We start from the raw sequence: 22,929 nt of genomic DNA, 5'->3' as shown, positions 1-22,929 counted from the left end.
CTGTTCCTGGTTGCTGTTTGCCTTGTTAACATTGATAAACCTTTCTGCATTTACCTCAGCTGTCTGGGCCTCTTCCCTGCCCTCTCAGAATTCAATATATACCACTCCATATGCTTTGATATTCAACACATGTATAAAGGAGCAAGGTCAATTATAATGCCTGGCCCACTGTTTTGAATCTCCCATGCACTCTCATAACTACCACATGTGTAATACCACAGTGCAAGAGACAGATTTGTTTAGTTTGGGATTCAACCCTGCACATGAAGTGGTGTAGAAACAGAAGAAATACTTTTAGACATTGTTCATAACAAAAAATATTTTAATATAGAAGCCTTAACGCTAGTATCCAAGCATAGGGGAACATATTCAAGCCTTATTTTGTAGTAAATCATATAGAATTCAATGAATCCTACTCCCAGGCAAGTATATTTAGGACCTGTTGAGTCAGAATGGGAGCATTTTTTTGCTCTTCATTCATTCATTCAAAACACATAGCTGCCCATCTTTCAGACAACTCTGGGAGGGTCTCAGTAAAACCATATAGATTCTGCAGAGGATCAATTTCAGTATTTTGATTTTGTTCATTAGCTTGGAAAACCTCCATTGATGGGAGGAAGTGTTCCATTGGAAATAGTCATAAATGCAATACTCTCACAGGATTGTTGTGAAAACAGGAATGCTATTATTATGAAGTAATAAAAGTAGGGTTCTTTTTTTAAAAAAATGAGTAAATGAATAAATGCACTTAAAATGTGAGTTCTTTTAGCTTGTGATGTATAGGAAAGAAATGCAGTATTGTTCGGTGCTCAGAGATGAAAAGCCATCTTGCTGCAAAAATTTGGGGACACCGGGAGCAAACTTGATAAAAGAAACAAAAGTGTACGTGTTGCAGGAACAATCCTTCATTTACAGGTCAGGTATAGCAAGAGCTATTTTCTAAACCAGATAAAATTGCCAAATGTAGTATGTGAAAGCAGCCCCAATTTAATCTTGCAAAGTATGCTCATTTGCACTTATCTCTGCTGCGGTGAGTCCTGATGTATCTTTGCAAAGATGTCAGCAAGAATAAAACAGGTTAATAAAACACTTGTGAGAAGAAGACATGGGAAGTGTTAGGTTTTAGCCACAGCTTTGATTGAGTGGGAGGCATGTGAAGTCACCAAGGGAGACTGACTGAATATCAAGGGGAACATAACAAAAAGGTGGGGGCATGAATGACAGTGGGCAGAGCCAACCATAAAAATTATCCAGACTATATAAAACTTGTGGCTGAATTGTTATATTGCTGAAAATAACCAATCCCAAAGCTAATGAGACATGGCAAATAAGATTGTGCCAAGCATTTAAAAGGCCTGCTTCATAAAACACATTTACATTACATTTACGTGCTGGCCCATTTTCTTGAAGCATTACAGCCACAACATCCTCTGATAGGATTGTAACGGCTTTGATGGCTGCTTCAGCTGCATGAACATGAACCTGAGACCACCAGGGAAGCAACTGTCCATGTACCCATAGGCTTTTGAAGGGCTTACAGTGAATCTTGAAGAGGATTCAGGGAGCTATTTAACCTTCAAGGAAGGGTGCATTGTCCACACTAATATACAGGGCGGGGCATAACCTTTTCCTAGGGGGTCACAGCAACACTTGTAATAACAACACAAATAATTCATACACCATTCGAAAGCCCATCAAAAACTGAGTTTATTGACACGATTTAATAGTCAGTATGACCACCATTAGCCCTTCGAACAGCATTCAAACGAGGTGAATAAGAACACAACAAATCTTCAAACAGTTCCGTTCGATTTTCCAGATTTTTCAACACAGTTTCCAAATTCATTCTCAAAGTTTCAACCGAAACAAATTTAACATTTAATAGCTCATTCAATTCAGTTTTTTATGGGCTTTAAAATGAGGTGTCGCGGAAGTTGTAAACTGCTGTCGATCTTGCTGTGACCCCCTAGGAAAAGGTTATGCCCCGCCCTCTGGAAAATCTGGAAAATCGAACGGAACTGTTTGAAGATTTGTTGTGTTCTTATCCACCTCGTTTGAATGCTGTTCGAAGGGCTAATGGTGGTCATACTGACTATTAAATCGTGTCAATAAACTCAGTTTTTGATGGGCTTTCGAATGGTGTATGAATTATTTGTGTTGTTATTACAAGTGTTGCTGTGACCCCCTAGGAAAAGGTTATGCCCCGCCCTGTACTATACAGGTAGTCCTTGACTTATGCATAGTCATTTAGTGAGCATTCAAAATTATGGTGGACCCTCTAAAACAGGTGTCCCCAACTTCCGGTCCATGGACTGGCATCAGTCCGTGGCATGCCAGAAACCGGGCCATACAAACAAGTGAAGCCTCATCTGCAGGATGCAAGCAGCATACAAAACCATGCTCCCTCCGGTCCACAGAAAGAACTCCACGGAACCGGACCTTTGTGCCCCAAAAGGTTGATGTCCACTGCTCTAAAAGGTACTTAAAACAGGGATGAACAGGGATAAACAGGGATGAAACATAGAACAGGGATGACTGCTCCCTTGAAGTCATGTGGCTGTATTTTGGGTGCTTGGCAAATAGATATGTCTATTAGCAGCATTCTGTGGTCACATGATTTATATCATTTTGCCTGAAAACTTCCAATTACATCTCATTTTTGATTAAAATGCTCCCTAATAAACAATGGGTTTGCTTAACTAAATCACACCGTTGACTTAAAAACTGTGATTCACTTAATGATTGCCACAAAAAAGGTTATGAAATCGAGTCATTCATATGATGACCAGCATCAGGATTATCATAATTTACGTCTATAATGGGCAGGGTCCATTAGGTCATAAGTAGAAGACTACTTGTGTGAAGTGCTCCTTTGAAATGCTTTGTATGGCCTGAATGACACACAACAGAAAAGCTATTTGCCTCCATTTACATTAGTAAAAGGTGCACCAGCTACCTCTACAACAAAAAGTATTCTTATAAACTCTCCAAAGTAAAGTACTAGCATTGATACCATAATGGTGGCTAATAATCTGTTGTGACATAATCTATTATAAATTTACCTCACCTTTATCTGCCAATAATTTAGTGCTTACACCACACCTTGTGGCAATGAAATCCTGTGAATTATGATAGTTACTAGTATTCATCAATTTCATGAATCTGCTAAATTTTTCCAACTATGATTCCAGAATACTTTTCTTTTTTTTTTCTTTTCCTTTTTCCTTTTGTGTGGTCTGGGGTGTTATTTCTGGGTTTGCTAATTTGATGCCCATTGATCAAAGAAGAAGCATTATCTTTTTGCAGCCAGTTAACAGCAAATATGGTTTGAGAATAGTAAAAATGCTAACTTAACCTTAGCTCGTTACCCCCAGTATACTTTTTAGTGCTGGGTGAGGGGTTTTGCATCCGAGAATTCAGGAGTTTATTATACTTGAAAAAGGGCTATGTGTAGTGTAGAGAGATTTGGTTGTGAACTATTGGCTATTTTGGGCAACATTCTAAGGCAGGCCAAATGAGGAAAAAGTTATAAATGTCTTTTCCTGATGATATTTTGTTTTGATACTTTAAGGCAGGAGCTTGAAGGGGAGAGGTGGGAAAAAGGAACATTTATATTTTTCAGAAACTTCCACAAAGTTGAGAATTCCATTACTTTGTGTTACTCCATTTTACATAAGGCTGCAATCTTACCACATTTATTTCTCAAAATAAGCCTCACTAAGCTCAACTGGAGTATCATTTTAATAATTATGTTTCAGATTTTACTGTGCAAATAACAATTTATTCTAACATTCAAAAAAGTGAAATTTTACAGGTGGTATTGCATCAGCTAGAGGAAAAAAAGGGATGTTGCAGTGAACCTTTCCTGTGATGTTCATATACCTGTGTGTGCTTTTGTTGTTTAATTCCCTGTAATGGGGTTGAAGCACAATAATACCTACTAAAAAGCAAAAACAGTTTTGTGCGCATTATGAGACATTATTCATATCCCTGTTTCTTTTTCTGAAATGTTGGCAGATATGATTTATTTATGACTCTTTCTTTTGTTTATCTTGTTGTCTTTGACTTCTAGCAAACTTTACAACTGGATTGCCTCTCCTCCACTTGCTGGAAAGATGACTGGTACAGGGAAAACTGAACAAAAGAACATTTCTTTGCTATTTTTCAGCATTTTTTAAAAAATTTATTTATGGTGTTCTACCCTGAGATTCTTTAATAGAACATTGGGGGGATATTCTGAAATTTATGTTAGAAAGCACAAGATATTCCGTGTTCTATAATGTTGGTCAATGAATTAATATAGTTCCTGCTGGGATTCTCATTCAAACATCAGACATTCCAGGTGCAATTTGTAGATGAGTTTACCTGCAAATGCTCTTTGCAGAACTTTTACTCTTCAGTTGGCAATAGTGTGAGTCTCATTCAAATGTACAAGGATTCTCTGCCAATAACAGCGCACAACAAGTATATAAATTGGAACCATCAGGAATGTTCCCAACTTATTTTTAAAATTATTATTTTCCTCCTTTGTAAGATACATTTGTGCTGTAATTTCTTACATTACAGAGAGTAAGGTAAATGTCGGAGGCAGGGGCACTCCTAGCATATTTGATACATGAAGCAAATCATTTTTAAACCGCCCTTCAGTGGCGATAGTCAGTTTGGTGTAGTGGTTAAAGCATCAGATTAGAAATTAGGAGACTGTGAACTCTAGTCTTCCCTTAGCCACAAAGTCAACTGGGTGGAATTGGGCCACTCAGTTCTCTCAGCCGTAGGAGGAAGAACTGGCAAACCATCTCTGAAAAATCCAGTCAAAAAAGATGCAGGAGGCAGTCAGCACGAGTCAAAACTGACTTGAAGGCACTATTTTTCCCTCCATTGTTGCTGAACCTCCGCCAACATGGCGGTAGCAACTGGACTCCACACCCATCGCCAGCCTAATTTTTGTCTGCGCCAGAGAAGAATGCCCCCTCCCACAGGTAGTCCTCCACTTACAACAGTTCATTTAGTGACCGTTCAAAGTTACAATGCCACTGAAAAAAGTAACTTATGACCATTTTTCACACTGATGACCATTGCAGCGGTCATGTGACCAAAATCCAGGTGCTTGGCAACTGACTCACATTTATGACAGTTGCAGTATCTCAGGGTAATGTGATCACATTTGTGACCTTCTGACAAGCAAAGTCGGGGGGGGGAGACAGATTCACTTGACAAACCTGTTACTAAACAGTTGCTTAACAAGTGATTCACTTAACACCTATGGCAGGAAAGGTTGTAAAAATGCATCAAGGCTCACTTAAAAATTTCACTTGGCAACAGAAATGTTGAGCTCCATTGTGGTTATAAGTTGAAGACTATCTGTACCTCACTGATTCAAAGCCACCCAAATAATCTGTGCCATTGCTACAACTGGTTGTTTTACATGCCGTATTTTTCAGAGTATAAGAGGCATCTTTTTCCCTCCAAAAAGAGTGTGAAATTCTGGGTGCGTCCTATACACTGAATACAGCCATTTTTGGCCTTCTGAAACCCGGTCCCATGCATCCCATTATTTGCAAAAATGGACAGGCAGAGATTTTGGTAGGCCTACAAAGTGCTCCTGGGGACTGGGGAGGACAAAAATGATTGAAAAACGGGCACATTTTTTGTGAAAACGGGCCCGTTTTTAGCAAAAAAATGGAGCATACAGAGGATTTGGGAGGCCTACAGAGTGCGCCTGGGGGACAGAGAAGGCAAAAACTTTTTTAAAAAATTTACCTCTTCAAAATCTTGATGCATCTTATATTTCGGTGCATCTTATAGTCTGAAAAATACGGTATATAGCCAAATATTTTTCAGTTGGATGAATTATGGGGAAAATGTTCTCCAATCTGATTCTAATTCTGTTTAGAAATAGAGACCCTCCTCCAAGGGTGGGTTGCTGCCTGTATTACTTCCGGTTCACAACCTGTGCACAACATACACGCACGCCAGACACGCGGTGCAAGCGCTGTTCAATGTAAATTGTTCTGCACACATTTACAGTGAACCGTGCATGCGCAGTCACTAAAATCCAAAATGGCAGCCATGCGGCAGCAAGGGAAACAGTTGAGGGGCATGGCAGGCCTGGACAGGGCCAAACCGGCAGCAACCCACCTCTTCTCTCATTTCAAACAATGCAATCTTGCACGCAGTTCACAAATATTAGAATAATTGACTGTCAGTCCCAAGCCAGCAGAACAGGAAATATTATTGTTGTTATCAGCAAGTCTTATGATTCCTTCTTGAATTCCATGCCTATTGAATCTCTGAATGTTGCAATGTCTTTAAGATTTGGATTCAGATATCCTAAATGTCAGGACATTAATGGGCATTTCTCCTTTTTACATGGTTGTATATTGGCTGTAATGAAATATTATATGGGTTTTGTGCAGTATAGCTTTCTTGGGGTAGGTTTCTACATTTAGCATAATATCCTTTAAAAATTATAAATTATACCTGATTCGACAAAGAGTATGAAAATTAGAAAGTAACTGAGGTTAGTTTGATTGGATGATTTCTAGCTGGAAAAATAAACACATCAAAACACTTCTGTACTAGCCAGATTGATAGAAGTGGCCAGGCTCTGAAAGCTACCCCAAAGCCTAGCAATCCTTTTTAAAAGCTAAAGGGGAGGGAGGGATTCCCTTAGGAAACTCCAAAGTATTAGTTACTATGGTAGTCAAAACGGGCCATCTGGACTGTTTGCAAATTATTTAAATGCACCAATTCAATACCCTTCCAAAACAATGTTTACAGTTTTTTGTGAGCAGGAGAGGATCAATCTCTCTCTCTCTCTCTCTCTCTCTCTCCTCCCTCCCTCCCTCCCTCCCTCTCTCTCTCTCTCTCTCTCTCTCTCTCTCTTTGTCTGTCCCCCCCTCTCTCTCTCTTTGTCTGTCTGTCTCCCTCCCTCTCTCTCTAACCCAAGTTGTTCATATTTCAAAGTCTTGATTTTAATACTGAACTATTCTTTTTTTTAAAAAAAAACTATTCCTATCCATCTATCCAATATTCATCGAATCACATTTTCTCTTTCTCCCTCTCCCTGTCCCCCAATAAAGTATTCTATTCTTGGCCAATATTCACACTTGGTCAATAAAGCGTTCTGTTCTGTTCTCTCTCTGTCCTTCTCTCTTTATAGTAGTTGTACATTTTAATTTATTTTATTTGTCCACTCTTGAAAACAGTTTTTTTTTAATTACAGACCAAGAAATAAATGCAATCAATCAACCAATCAATATATTTTGCTTTAATTTAAGGCACAATTCAATACGAAGACAGCTCAATCTCTCAAATCCTGACTTCAACATCCAACAGATCCAGAAGCAGGAACAGCTGACAGGCATTGGACGCATCAAGCCGGAGCTGTATAAGCAAAGATCGGTCGACACGGATGATGGTCGGAGAAATAATAGCAAGTCTTGTGGGAAAATCAATTTTATTGTAAAATATGATTGTGACTTAGAACAACTTATAGTGAAGATTCACAAGGCTGTCAGCCTGCCAGCGAAGGATTTTTCTGGAACCTCAGACCCTTATGTCAAGATCTACTTACTTCCAGATAGGAAAACAAAACATCAGACTAAAGTACATAGAAAAACTCTTAACCCAGTATTTGATGAAGTTTTTTTATTTCCTGTTCCTTACAAAGATTTGAGTTCAAGAAAACTTCATTTTTCTGTCTATGACTTTGACCGCTTCTCCAGGCATGACTTGATTGGCCAAGTGATAGTGGATAATTTTTTAGAATTATCTGACTTTCCTAGGGAATGTAATATTTGGAAGGATATTGAATATGTCACAAATGTAAGTATATCCTTTTTAATTCTGAAGTTCACTATTTTGTTAAACTGTCAATCCCTTTATTTGCATACAAAATGGAAAACTCAAGATATATCAGCTTAGTGCCAACATCAGTAATAAGTATATTGTTCATTACAGGAATTACTTTCTTGTTACAAATATATTTGTCCCTTATAGGTAATATTTGATTTATGACCACAATTCCGCACAAAACGTATATTGCTATGCGAGACAATGGTTAAGTGAAATTTGCCCCATTTACCTTTCTTGTCAGTTCTTAAATGAATCACTGCAGTTGTTAACTTAGTAATACAGTTGTTAAGTGAATCTGACTTCCCATTGACTTCGCTTGTCAGAATAGCAATAGTAATAGCAGTTAGATTTATATACCGCTTCATAGGGCTTTCAGCCCTCTCTAAGCGGTTTACAGAGTCAGCATATCGCCACCACAGTCTGGGTCCTCATTTCACCCACCTCGGAAGGATGGAAGGCTGAGTCAACCTTGAGCCGGTGAGATTAGAACCACTGAACTGCAGATAACAGTCAGCTGAAGTGGCCTGCAGTACTGCACCCTAACCACTGCGCCACCTCGGCTCTTAAGAAGGTCCCAAAATGTGATCATGTGGCTCCAGGACACTGCAACCATTATAAATATAAGTCAATTGCCAAACATCTGGATTTTGATCCAGAATGATCCATTGCAGGGATGCTGCAATAGTTGTAAGTGTGTGAAAAGGGTCATAAATCACTCTTTCCCATGCTATTGTAAGCTCAAATAGTCACTAAATGAACTGTTGTAAAGCTGAGGACTCCCTGTATTTCTGAACTCCCCTCCTAAATATTAGAAGTCTATGGAGATCACCTGATCACTCATGGGGCCTGAGCCAGAGATCTGAGAAGGGTCCAACTTATTCCTGATAATTCTGAAGATAATTTAGTCTGACTCAGTATCTCAGCAGTATTATTATCATCATTATCCCTAGCTACAGTAAGAGTAAAATTATGAAGAATGTTGTACTCATCTCCCTTAGTAAGAGCCGAGGTGGCGCAGTGGTTAGGGTGCAGTACTGCAGGCCACTTCAGCTGACTGTTATCTGCAGTTCAGCGGTTCTAATCTCACCGGCTCAAGGTTGACTCAGCCTTCCATCCTTCCGAGGTGGGTGAAATGAGGACCCTGTGGGGGCGATATGCTGACTCTGTAAACTGCTTAGAGAGGGCTGAAAGCCCTATGAAGCGGTATATAAGTCTAACTGCTATTGCTATTGCTAGTATAGCTATATTCTTTTCCAAAAATAATAGGTTTACTTAGCTGTATATAGGAACTGTATATAGAAACAAAGTTTGCCAAATTTGCCAAAGTTTGACAATGATGCAGTCCCTCTACATTCTTTTAAAATATTATTTTCAAATTTTTTTTTTGTATATGTGAAGATATAATTCACTTTATAACAACAGTTGTCTCTGTGGTGCAGAGCATTGTTTACAAATTCTGTATAGCTAGATGAAGGAAGTTTTGTGTACAATGAGCAGGAGTATTTGAAAGGAATGTTAGATATGTTATAAAGGTGGTTGTGGAAAGGGAAGTAGAAGGAGGAGAAGGGGTTAACGCATTGGTCTTTTTCTATAAGTACTCAGAAGTACATGGTTAAGCTAAGGTTGTCTCTCAACCTCTGTTTATGCTGTAAATGGTAAGGCAAAATTTGGTTGGCTTGCAAGGTTCACTCCGACTTGATGGCCATTGAATCCAATAATCCTCCTAGATATCATGGCACTTTGTATAAAATCTCAGAGTTGGAACAAAGGAGTCAGATTCACAATTTTGCTCTTCTGACAATGTTTTAAAATTATTTTGCTTTTTATTTTGGAGCAAGTTTTGGAGCCATAGAAATATAAGTAATAAAATAAATAAAATTCAGTGCAAATCCCTGTAAAGTTCTTTGCTTACTATCTTGTATTTTCTGACAGTAGAAGCTATTTTATAAATGATGATAGTTATTTAGACATTAATAGACTCTACAGAGTTCGTTTCTGAATTCACGAAACTTTTAACATTTGTTTCTCCAAACCTTCTAGAATCCATCTTGAGTTTATAACCTAAGGAGCCCAAGTGTGTTTCTCTAACATTTTCAAAGCTCTGAAGGCTCTTTTACACATCTGCTCCGCAACTGGCATTAAGTTAGAAATAAGAACTGCTAGTTTGGTCCTTTTTTAATTGTTAAGAAATGAAAACCATATATTTATTTGCCAGGTATTGTAGGGATCCAGAAAGTTGATCTTGGGAAAGTTAGGTAGAAGGAATGGCGGTTATAAAAACAAAATGACACTTAAGTTCAGGCAACAATGCAAACGTGAGGAAGAACCTCAGATTGATTTCTTTCTAATTCATAATAAGAGATATGGAGGGGAGAACTTAGTCAGGCTTTCAAGATTCTATTATAGCAAATTTCTATATGGTTCATGTCAGACTTGTGAAGTCTTTTTACTGACCTGGCTTATATCGAAGGGTTGACATATAGGTGGTTCAGGAAATATAAGTTATTTGTGAAGCTTTCCTCCATTTTTTCAGTGTGATATTGAGATATGTGGGATACTGCAATATTCAGAAAGATATTGTAATGCTATCAAGAAGTTGATTTCACAAAAGCAAGGAGGGAAAAATAGGAAGAGGACTTCGAGAATCATACTGGAAAAGGAAGGAAGGAAGGAAGGAAGGAAGGAAGGAAGGAAGGAAGGAAGGAAGGAAGGAAGGAAGGAAGGAAGGACGGACCTGGGAAACCTTAAGCCTGTCAGTTTGATGTCTATACTCGGCAAGATATCTGTGAGCACTTGGAAAGACATGCTACAAATAACAAAAGCATGGGCATGATCAAATAAATCATGCCAAGCTAAACTCATCTCCATATTTGTCAGATCTTTAAGATAGGTCAGGTCAGGAAGTAAACAATACAAACATTGCTGGAACTCTTTTGTTATAAGATACATTAACAAAATCTTTAAAAGCTGTCAAATGGTACTCAAGAGGAGTCAAAACTCAGAGAAAGTGCTGTTTTCTAAATAAGAAACCCATGAATTTCATTTGTAAATTAGTATTTTCTAACTTTCTATCGATTTACACATTTATAAGTACAAGTGTGATTTAAGACTTCTTCATATTTACCTGTGTCTTCCTTTATGGAGGGGGGTGGGGTCAGAGATAGTTCTCACACATAGTAAATTTAATGTCAGACTCTTGTGTGGTAAGCATTGTGTCAAGTACTTGGATTTTTGCCACATTTCATGAATCTTTTGCCTGAGCTGAGTGAAAAGAAAAATAGAACTGATTTACTGTGCAGAACAGAAAACACATGGACACATTTTGATGTACAGTTGTAAATTAATAACTATTCCAATGTTTTTAATATATTCATCAGTTTTAAACATACTTCATTCTGAAACCATTGCACTTATTTCTGAATAAATATATTTAGGAATTGTTTTGTCTGTGGAGCACACCATTTTTCAATGGTGATTCCGTGCCACCTGCACTTAAACCATGAGCAGTCAAACCTAAGAAGCAATCATAGATTGAAAAAATATACAAATTCCATCGGAAGGAAAATCTCAAATCCAGATTTTTGCAAATATGGATTATTGCAGGTCTGGATTCTTGCAAATTCCACGGGGGGAAAAATGTTGTTGTGAAGTTGTGCCTGATCCATTGTGAACCCCTGGACAATGTTCCTCCAGGCTGTTGTGGCCCAGCAGCAGCCGGCTGAGCTGTTAGTGGAATCTGGAGGCTGAGGAAGACTCTGGGGGTGTTCGGAGTCAGAACAGGGACTAGAGAGGCCTGTTGGCCACCAGGTGGCGTCTGAGTCAGGGAGCAGTGAGGAGGAACAGAGGGAGGTTGTCCCTGAGGTGCGGATACATAGAGCTGAGGGGAGGAGGGAGCAGCTTTGGAAACAGGTGGCTACTGAGTGGCCCCTTCCAGGGAGCTTATAGGTGGGGCGATTGGAGGGGAATTTTGCAGGAAACAACAGTTATTTATCCAGGTGTAGCGAACGTTTGAAGAAATCCATGAGTTCAGGCCTTGTTTTCCTAAGAGATAGTTTTCTGGGCTCCTAGCCAAGGGGTTGCCTATCTCCCTCCTTAGTTGTGGCAGACAACCAAGCTGGCGTCAGTATAAGTTAGAGGCTTGGGACAGAACACAGGCCTTCCTGTCTTCTACCATCCCTCAGAGTCCATTTAAGCTCACTTAAATGCTCACTTGCTTCAGTGACTCCATCCAGCTACCTCATTCTCTGTCGTCCCCTTCTTCTTTTGTCCTCAATCGTTCCCAGCATTTGGCTCTTCTCCAGTGAATCCTTCCTTCTCATTAGGTGGCCAAAGTATTTGAGTTTCATCTTCAGGATCTGACCTTCTAAAGAGCAATCAGGGTTGATCTCCTCTAGGACCAATTTGATCGCCTTGCAATCCAAGGGACTTGCAAGAGTCTCCTCCAGTACCATAGTTCAAAGGCCTCAATTCTTTGGCGCTCAGCCTTTCTTATGGTCCATCTTTCACAGCCATACAATGCAACTGGGAAAAACATAGCCTTGACTATACGCACTTTTATTGGCAGGGTAATGTCTCTGCTTTTTAGTATGCTCTCTAGATTTGCCATAGCTTTCCTCCCTAGGAGCAAGCCTCTTTTAATTTCTTGGCTGCAGTCTCCATCTGCTGTGATATTGAAGCCCAGGAAAATAAAATCTGTCCCTACCTCTATACCTCTAACCCCATCTATTTTCCAGGAATTGAGAGGGTGGGATGGCCATGATCTTAGTTTTCTTAATGTTGAGTTTCAAGCCAACTTTTGCACTCTCCTCCTTCACCCACATCAAGACGCTCTTTAGTTCCTCTTCACTTTCTGTCATTAGAGTGGTATCATCTGCATATCTGAGGTTGTTGATATTTCTCCCAGTAATTTTAATTCCAATTTTTGATTCATCTAGCCCTATCAAAAGCAATATAAATATATATTCCTAATTGGTAGTGCAGACAGTGTACTTTTCTCAATCGGATGAATTACTTTGAGCTCAAATTACTTTGAGTTTCTATGAAACTATACATACAAGGTACTGAGCATTTTAAAGAGAATTGGAGTACAACTCTAATAAATAAATCAAAAATATAATGCAATATCACAATAATGCATTTGTTGGGTACATACTACCATAATTCAGATAATACCTCTACCTTTTTGAATAAATACCTTTTTGAATAAATGTTGCTGAATTAATGTTTTAAAAAATGTACAGCACATTTAACTAGGTGCATAAAGCAAGACCACGTGGCCCCATGCCAGTAAACATGTAGGCCTAAAATTGGCTAATTCTGGTTGCTGATCTCTGTTCTACCACAGTAACTGGGGCAATGACTGGCACTTCCTTGCTGTTTTAATAGTCAAGCTAAGGAAAATGATTCCAGCCATATTTCCCTTCTCACCTTTTTCCCCCATAGCTATGGGCAAACACTCTTTCTAGTGTAGGGTGGAGTGAAACCGGGGAAGTGTGAGTGGGTGTTTGGAACAGTGTATAAAGCTGTATGGCAAACACATTGTGGGGAAGCAGCAGGGAGTGATGGATAGTGCAGTTTGTATCTGTTGTGAGTGCTACAAGGGCAGGATGGTCCTGATACTGAATTCAGTTCTTTCGGTGTGGATGGCAGCTCCCAGGAAGCTATAATCATGTAGGCCAAATGGTACTCCCCACTCTTATGTAGCGGAAGGAATACAAAAAACTAGATCATACATGACACGTTGGGTCATCATTTCAGAGCTATTTTTTCCCTTCTCTATTGCCTTTGAATGAAAAACAAATAACCTATCAGAACACCACCACACACATTAAAATACACATAATGTAAGAAATGTCTGAAAAACATACTGGGGTGATATTTAAATTCATTTAAATTCATAATTAAAATCCATTCTTTTGCCTGCTAGTTTCGATTTTTGCTGAGTTTAAATCTGTCTACCTAGTTCAGGTACAAACAGCAATAGCGGCAGGAACAAAAACAAGGAGATTTCACAGATATTAACAGTTGTTTGATCTAATATACCTATGCTGCTTTCTGATCAGTGTAATATGCTTCTAGTTCTGGTGCTGCAGTTTATTATATCATTTCTAACATGGATGTAATTCAAGATGATACCATCATGTTGTTGATTGCAAAGAAATATATAAATATAAACACACACAGACACACACACACACACAAACATGTATGTATTTATGTATGTATGTATGTATTTAGTGTCAAATAAACTATATAAATAAATAAATATATAAATAAACTAAAATAGCACAAATACAACATATATATATAGCAAGGATCTGTCATTTTATCCTGATCATAAGAATAAAACCCATTTTGCTCTCTCTTTCTATTTTAAAAGAAACAAAATCCATTCCAATTCTTGGTATTCAGTTTCTAAAAAGTGTATTTTGGGGGGGGGGGGGGATGTCAGAAAATGCATTTGATAAAGCCTTGTGCAGATTTAGCTATTGCTATAAACTGGAAACAGATATTGGCTTATTCCAGTGGGCTGAATAGCAAACAATGAATATGCAGGGAGATTTTTGAGCATCCCTAAGTAGTTGCTACTGAACGAGCTAACATTCAACCCTCAGTGAAACTTGGCAGGAAGAAGCTCAATGAGTGAAGAAGGCTACAAAGAAGTGTAATGTGTCAGAATAGAGCTTTTGATGGTGTGTACATCAAGGTCACCTGGATGGACTGGGGATGCAAACTGGCCTGAACCAAGATTTTTTTTATTAAAAAAATCTGACTGGAGTTTTACTTCATTTTATACATTATATTAAATTTATTTTTGAGGTTGCATTATAGTTTTGTGTTTGCCATTCTCAAAATGACAAAAAATACCACCAATTTCTGCCAGCTGTGATCAAATATAGGCATAAGACAGGGCTTCAGAGCAGCAGACTATCTCCCTTGATTTAAAAGAACCCTGAAATTCAATACTATGAATTAATGGTCTAATTATGGACTAGTTATAGATCTGAATAATTTGAAACTTCAAGAAATTGAAATCAGAATGAAAAAAAAAACACAGAGACACATACAAATGCTAAAACACTTTACAAATTTAGTTAACAATAAACACTCCTTTCCATAAATTAAATATTTATGTGTGACTCCGAAAGGGAACAGAAGTAATTTACTGTGCGTAAATGAGTTGTTTATAATATCTCTGAAGCTGCACAATTATATGAAGAGTCGTTGTTCTGACCCAACCTTAGCAGAAGCAAGAAACAGACTCCTTGCCACGAAAAAACCCTCTTTATTTACCTCTTGTGAATTAATTGCATGCACCTACCGAAAAGTCCAGGCAGTAATCTTTCAAGGAGTTAACTGCGGTAACAGATCTCATCAGTTCCTTATGATAATTGCAAGGCCATGAGCTCTCAGCCAAAAGACTGCAAATTAAGTTCTGGCAAACAGTTTCTGTGGCACAAAATACAATGAGCAAAATCTTCAGAAATACGAACTGTTTTCTCCTATGACAACCACTCCCCTTTCCTTCTATTTATCCCCCAGGAGATGGGTGATAGGAACTATGAGAAGACTAATAGTAATAGTAATGCAGCCTTAGTGAATGGTTTGACAATGGTGAGAGAATTATTTGTTTAGCAGAGTGATGGCGTTCGGGGAAAAACTGTTCTTGTGTCTAGTTATCTTGGTGTGCAGTGCTCTATAGCGTTGTTTTGAGGGTAGGAGTTGAAACAATTTATGTCCAGGATGCATAAATATTTTTACGGCCCTCTTTTTAACTTGTGCAGTATACATGTATACTGTATAAAGGATGTAGGGGAATTTGCAATGCAACCTGAAAAATAAGTAAAAAATGCTTTATAAGGATAGTGAAAATTATATATATATATAATTTAATGAAATACATCTGGAAGGTTAAACAAGGTCTTGGATTTGTTATAATGTGCAACTAAAAAGTGTTGCATACCAAGTGATGTAAATAAGAAACCTCACCACTGAAAAGGAAAAAATAATTGTTCTTCACACTTGACATGGAAGAATCACTTTTTGTAACGCCTCTGTTGGTTCACTGTCAACCTTTTTTTAAAAAAAAACAAACACCTGTTTTATATTGTGTGATCATTTTCATTTCTAAGCACCTTTTCGATACTGAGAGTTGGTTTCTTTTAATTTTTAGAAATTGACAAGTTTTAAAAATATGTTATGAGTTCCTGTTAACCTAGAATTAAATAATTGTAAGGAGGAGTGGGAAGAGGTGTGGCTTTTTCAAATCTGAAAATGATATGAAATACTCAAGGTACATACATTCCGCCTTTGAACAAAACCTGCAGCAGGATTTTTTTTTATAGTTTCTGTTCTGACCGAAGCTTCCCAAGAGCATGAAGCAAATTCCTTGTCCTGACAAAAACCCCTTTTATTAATTTACTGTGAATTGTGTTCATTCACATCCAGCAAAGTCTTTTAGGGGAGGATTTGCCATTACAGACCTTATCTGGCTTGGAGAGCTGACAGGCTGATAGCTGCAAAACCTCAAAAAAAAAAAAACCTTCAAGGAGTCTCAGAGAGTCACGAACCAATTAAGCAAACTAATTGTCTCTTGCAAACTCCACTTCCCTTTTGCTCCTCTTTTATTTCCTCTGCGAGGGGCTATTCATCATCCACCCGTGGTTTTACTCCTAAATTGATCCCTGTTCTTTAGCTGTTCCCTTTGTCTGGCAAGTCTGTGCATGCGCACACTGAGAACAGGCTCCAGCTGTCCGTCTGCCTCACTGATGTCTGACTCTGAAGGCAGCTGATAACTGGCATACGGATCTGGTCCCCTCTCTGCCTCCAACACAGAGCCCTCATCATAGCCTTCCCCAGACTCCAGGACTGGCCCATGTTCCTCCCCAACCTCCTCACTGTCCAAATCTGATGCCAACTCCGTTGGCCACTGGTGGGCCACAACATTTTCTGTGACCTTTGCAAATACATATGATAAATGTTAGTAGAGAGAAATGATCTCTGTATGGTAAACTCATCATCATCATTATCATAATCTCAGACAGTTTATTGATCTTTAAGTAATTGCTTTTGTACAATGAGAAGAACAGGTGTTAAACACTCCATTCCAGAAGGCTGCTATGGTAGCTTGTGGTTTGCGTGCCAAAATAAGGCCTGTGGTAGCCTGATTGTTGCAATGATTTTCTCTTCTAGTTTGAAAGGTAATGTGAACTGGCAGAATGTATACCTTTTACATAATGTAAGAAAATAAAATTATTAAAATCTGCTTCATTGAGCCCCAGGTATTTCAAATATGAATTCTTCTGGGATACTCTTCAGAGTCAAGCTGTACTTTGTTTAGTCTTTGTCACTCAGACCTATGAAGAGCAAGAGACAAGAGGTTACTTAGATCTTATATGATAAGTTGATCAGAGCCAGTTTGAATAAGTGCACACAGTAGCAGAAGTTTCCAAATAAAAATGGAATGATTTTGCAACCAATAAGGAAAAAGCCATAGGAACAAGGATCTCTGTCATAGTGTGAAAACCTTACAGACCCCTTCTTAGAAATGCAACACAGCAATTTTGATATTTAAATTGAGCCATGATCCTAATTGTTATTCCAACAAGCTGAATTTACAAGAGAAAGAGATTAGGAGGCATGGCGGCATATATACTTGAGTTCTACCTTCCTTCAAGGAATGACCTCTGTAACCAGATAGTCATCATGGGCACAGACTGTCACAATAATAAAAATTCCATCCTTAAGGATGCTGCCTGAGAAGTACAGAGAAAGAATTGATGAACTTAAAAGAAACATATAATCATAACAGGGGTGGGTTTCAGCTTCGTGAAATTTAGCATACCTTCCCATACCACTCACTCGCTCCCCCTGCCCGCCCACCCAGTCGCCGCTTGCTCACTCCCCCCGCCTGTCCACATCAGGTTTGACCCGCCCACCCACTTCCTTTGCCAGAGCAGAGGATTGGGAGAAGCCCATGTGGCGCGCGCTCACTTCTCTTTGACAGCCGCCTGGTTTCCAATGGGGATAGGGAAGAAATCCATGTGTTTTTCCTTCCTCTGCATGGATTTCCCCCCCCCCATTGGAAACAAGGTGGCTGTCTCACACACACACCACATGTGTGGGGGGGACTGGATCATCTGGCAAAAAGGAAGCCTCTGTTTCTCCGCTGCCGTGGCTCGCAGAGGAAGGAGGTGGAGATGATGGCCAGCGCTCGCCCCCTCGCTGCTTTCCCAGCCAGCCACCCAGCCAGGCAGGGCTGCAGCCGGTGGGCTGCAGGGACAGCGGTGGCGAGAAGTAAGCAAGAGAGCGCCGGACATCATCCCCGCCTCCTCACTCTGCAAGCCGTGGCAGTAGAGAAACAGAGGCTTCTTTTTTGCCAGCCTCCCAGCTGATCCAGTCCCACTTACACATGTGCCTTGCATTGCAGCAAGTGTGGTGTTTCTCTGTTTATGTGCATGATGTGCATGGCTCCTGTGGTGTGCCCAACACCTTCAGATACCTACCAGGTCACCTGCCGAGTGGCAGAGAAATCTGGCTCCGGCAAAAGGAAAAAAAGCCGTTTGAAATTAGCCCTCTCTGCTGTTCTGTTAAAAAGGCGGGAACCAAGGCCAAGAGGTAACAGGATGACTAACCATATTCGGTTAACCCCCAGAGCGGTAAGAGGTGGAATTGGGAGCTCTGTGAATTGGCTTGTAGGACACAGAATGCCGTGATCATAGGATTTATTGGACACCAGTTTTAGTTCATAGAATATATCTATGAAAGTAATTGGAAGGGATGTGTGTGAGAGAGGGGGGGAGAGAAAGAAAGTAAGAAAGAGAGGAAGGAAGGAAGGAAGAAAGTGGGAGATACACAAGGAAGGAAGGAATGGAGGGAGAGTGAGAAAAAAGAGAGAGATAAAGATAGAAAGAGAAAGAAAGAAGGAAAGAGGAAGGAAGAAAGAAAGAAAGAAAAAAGAAAGAAAAGAAAGAAAAAGTGGGAGAGAGATGAAAGAAAGAAAGATGGAGGGAGGGAGAGAGAGAGAGAGAAAAGGAAGGAAATAGAGAGAAGAAAGAAGAAAGAAAGAAAGAAAGAAAGAAAGAAAGAAAGAAAGAAAGAAAGAAAGAAAGAAAGAAAGAAAGAAAGAGAAAGAACGAACTTATGACCACAATTGAGTCCAAAATTTTGGTTGCTAAGCAAGAGCGTTGTTAAGTGAGTTTCACCACATTTTCCATGTTGGCCACTTCCACCCGGTCACATGACCGCCAAGCCACTTCCACCCAGTCACATGACCGCTGAGTCACTCCCATAAAACAGGTCACACCTACAGAATAGATTCTAAAAAAATTTGAAACCCACCACTGTCTCAAACAATAAATGCACAAACTGATTCAACCTAAGCGCTTATTCCAACCTATCACATGCTCACATATATTCTGGGAGTCCTTGGTGCTCTCTGAGCTTGGTTGTGTTCTTGCAGACATTGCTGCACAGGGGCTGGTTGTGTGTGTGTGTGTGTGTGTGTGTGTGTGAGAGAGAGAGAGAGAGAGAGAGAGAGATGCACATAATACAGATAACCTACAAGACTATTACAACTCTCATGTAATGTGACAGACTCCCCCCTCGCTAACAGTACCTGCTATATGGAATAGTTTGCATTTGTCTTTGAATATTAGTAGCTCTGGTTGGTAGTTATGTTGTTAGTTTGAGCTCTGGTTGCACGAACACTTCCTGGCCATCAAGAGACATGAGTCTACATCCCTCATGTCTGTAAAAGAAGACTCAAAAGGACACAAATTCAATCTAACCGAGACCACAGCTGTAACCCAGGTGAAGTCAAGGAGAGAAAGGGAATTCCTGGAAGCCTGGTTTTCCACCAATAAATCAATAAACAGACACATTGACATCAACCCAATCTACCAACCACTTAGAACGAAAGAACAACATCAACCACGATCCTGAAGGCAGCATTTAAAGACAGCCATGCTGCAAACAAAGTTATAACTCGACAGATCACAAGAAATCGGACCACATCAAACGCAGCCAATCAAAATCAACCCGAAACCAGACTGTGACATCATCAGAAGACATCTGAACAACACCAGCACTAATTTACATCACAGAGATAATGGTACTTAAAACCAAGGACTATTACTCAGCAACTACAGCCAGCCAATCACACAACCCAACATCAGACCAGGACTCAGAAAGGTATTTAAAGTCCAGTGCTCTCCCAGACAAGCACAATCTAAAGCGCACTCCTTGAATGGGGATGAAACATTTGCAACCAAATCGCCAAGCTCGGAGGTCAAACCAACAACATATCTATGGAATAGTCTCTACCCTCCCCACCCCCAAATACAAAAACACCTAATTTTATTAGCTTTTTAGAAAGCCATGAAGATCTGGGTCTTCTAATAAGCATCATGGTGAAGGTGTTGAGTTATTGAACCTCTGGTGAGGGCATATGTAGTTTATGGGAAGTGAGATGTTTATTGGGCCTCATTGGGCCTAGTCTTTTTTTCCCTCTTGGTTTCATGGTTCAGATTTGTTTACAAAATTTGTTTGCCACTTACAGTTTTACTGGCTAGGTTGATACATACATACATACATACATACATACATACATACATACATACATACATACATACATGAAGTGGTAGTAGCATTTGTAACAAACAATGATGGCATCAATATGCCATATGTCATGGTGTTGTGGAAAATGCCATAGTGATGTCTAACTAAAGTAGGTCAGTCATGTAATTTGCATGTTGTCATCACAATCACCTGCCCCTCCCACAGATGCCTGTGATAAAGAGCCGAGGTGACGCAGTGGTTAGAGTGCAGTACTGCAGGCTACTTCAGCTGACTGCTAGTTCTGCAGTTTGGCAGTTCAAATCTCACCGGCTCAGGATTGACTCAGCCTTCCATCCTTCTGAGGTGGGTAAAATGAGGACCCGGATTGTTGGGGGCAATATGCTGACTCTGTAAACCGTTCAGAGAGGGCTGAAAGACTTATGAAGCAGTATATAAGTCTAACTGCTATTGCTACTGCTATTGCTATTTGTACATGTGGAGTACACATGTTCCTTTTTCCAGCCCAGCACAAAATTTCTTCATCTGTAATTTTGTATCAAGTCTTGGCTGAGAACAGATTCTAGTTCTATGCTTGGGGATTCTGTTTTTGAAGAGTGAACCTTTGCCTAAACCTTTACATGGTCTTCACCTCACCCTTGAATAATTCAGGCTTGGTCAATGCTTTCTCTCACACGTTCGAAGTCTATTTTCCTTTTTCTCAAAATGCTTCTGAGCTCTTTCCTCATTGATGTGAGCTTTAAGACTCATTTTCCAACGTTAATACATTATTGGTCATTTTTCTGTGATTACTATCTTCTTTCTTTGCATTTTCAACCTCTTTAATGAGAAACAGCAGGTTCCAGCTTTTTTTCCACTAAGGAAGACACACCTTCAATGATATCAGGAAATTCTAATTTAACTAATTCCCTGTTTGATCTGTTCCTAGATCTGTTCAGTCTGAGTCTGTTATATTAGATCCTAGGTCTCTGTTCTTTTGTGGAATAATTTTAAGGGTGTTATGCAATTCTGTGATATTCATAGCATTATAGTGATTAGGCATAAACTTTTTAACATAGCTGCAGCATTCTTCCTTTTCATTGCAACTCTCTGGACTGAGATTACATAAATATTCATTGTTCATTTGTGGACATTCAGCTGAATTATTGAGGCAAAAATTGACTCCAAGCAATTTGATATACTTGATCATGATCTGATTTACTGTTAATTTGGATGCTAATATGGGGATTCATCCTCTGCCCACCTCTCTCTCTCTCTGAAAATCAGTTGAAGGATTATGACATAAACTGGCTATAGTGACCAGGTCAAAAAAACCTTGGACTGTATGTAGAAAATCTGCATAGTGGCAAAAATTTTATCTGACAATTGCAAAAGGCCATACTGCTTGAATCTGTATATATATTACACCGATATATTATGACATCCTAGGTTCTTAGGAAAAACTTGCTGTGTATGAAGGCCAATACCAGCTAAAGAACTGGCAGCTGTGATTTCACATTGTGATAAACAGAGAACGTCATAATTGGCAAAAGCAGCTTTGTAATTCAATCTCTGTTAATCTGTCCAAGGAGTTCTAAGGAAGTCCTGATAGTGCCCCATTTTTGAGAAATCTGGTTAGATAGCATTGTTTTTCAATTCTGACACCTGTTCTTCAGAAAAGACTCTTAGAAATTAGAAGTTATTGATTTCTCGGAACTGGGGCCAGAACTCTAGCAGCCCCAGTGTCAGCCCCCCAGAGAGCCAAGGCAGGAGCCACAACAGCATTGCCATCTGTGTGTACAGCCAGGACAGCAAAAAGAAACACAATAAACAGATCTATAGAACTGAGATCTGATATGGGACTAACATGAGTCGTTGTTTAGTACGGGTGTTTATATATTTTATGCAATAACTACAGCCTGCCACTAGATGTCAGTGTTTATATGTTTGCCTCTATGTTATATACTCTATGTCTTTTTGTTCTAAGTTTCCTGTTCCTGTTGCAGATAAGCAGTAAAGGCCATGTGGATTGTAGGGCTATAGATAGATAAATGGATGGATGGGATGGATGGGATGGATGGATGGATGGATGGATGGATGGATGGATGGATGGATGGATGGATGGACGGACAGGCAGACAGGCAGACAGATAGGTGGATGGACAGACGGATGATGGGATAGGGGGATAAGAATAGATTCCTCAATATTCTAGACATACTCTTATTTATAATTCTTTGTAGGAGAAAATTTCTGAGTGGAGAAAATGACATCAGTCTAGAAAAGAACAGCTTGTTGTCTGTCACATTGTGGTAAATTTAATGAGAAATAATGAGATTTTCCTCATTCTGTTCCATGTTTTTAGCTTGTGTTTGTTTGTTGGGCATAATAATTTCAAGGACTAATGTATGTCTTTTGTTACACTGTGTGCTGCACATTCTGAAGTTATTGGCAAAACAAAGAACTGTAGGTTGAGCGATACTTTCAAGTCGCTGTCTGTAGTGGGATGATGGCCTAAAA

The 22,929-nt window shown here is 39.4% G+C and overlaps 1 protein-coding gene across 2 annotated transcripts in view; it reads left to right on the top strand.

Moving 5' to 3' along the window:
- SYT9 (synaptotagmin 9) overlaps positions 1-22,929 on the top strand; it is a 120,699-nt gene that overhangs the window by 73,426 nt on the left and 24,344 nt on the right. For both annotated transcript variants that reach the window (XM_087718407.1, XM_087718417.1), the window contains exon 3: positions 7,281-7,827. In XM_087718407.1, coding sequence (XP_087574533.1) covers positions 7,281-7,827 — 547 coding nt within the window. The remainder of the gene's footprint in view (positions 1-7,280; positions 7,828-22,929) is intronic.

The sequence above is a fragment of the Thamnophis sirtalis genome, unplaced genomic scaffold, assembly GCF_051295495.1.
Source record: "Thamnophis sirtalis isolate CommonGarterSnake01/CBP01778 unplaced genomic scaffold, rThaSir2_p1.2 scaffold_1, whole genome shotgun sequence".
In the NCBI taxonomy this organism is placed as follows: Eukaryota; Metazoa; Chordata; class Lepidosauria; order Squamata; family Natricidae; genus Thamnophis; species Thamnophis sirtalis.
The sequence above is the reverse complement of the archived record's forward strand: the minus strand, read 5'-3'. Positions and strand labels throughout refer to the sequence as shown.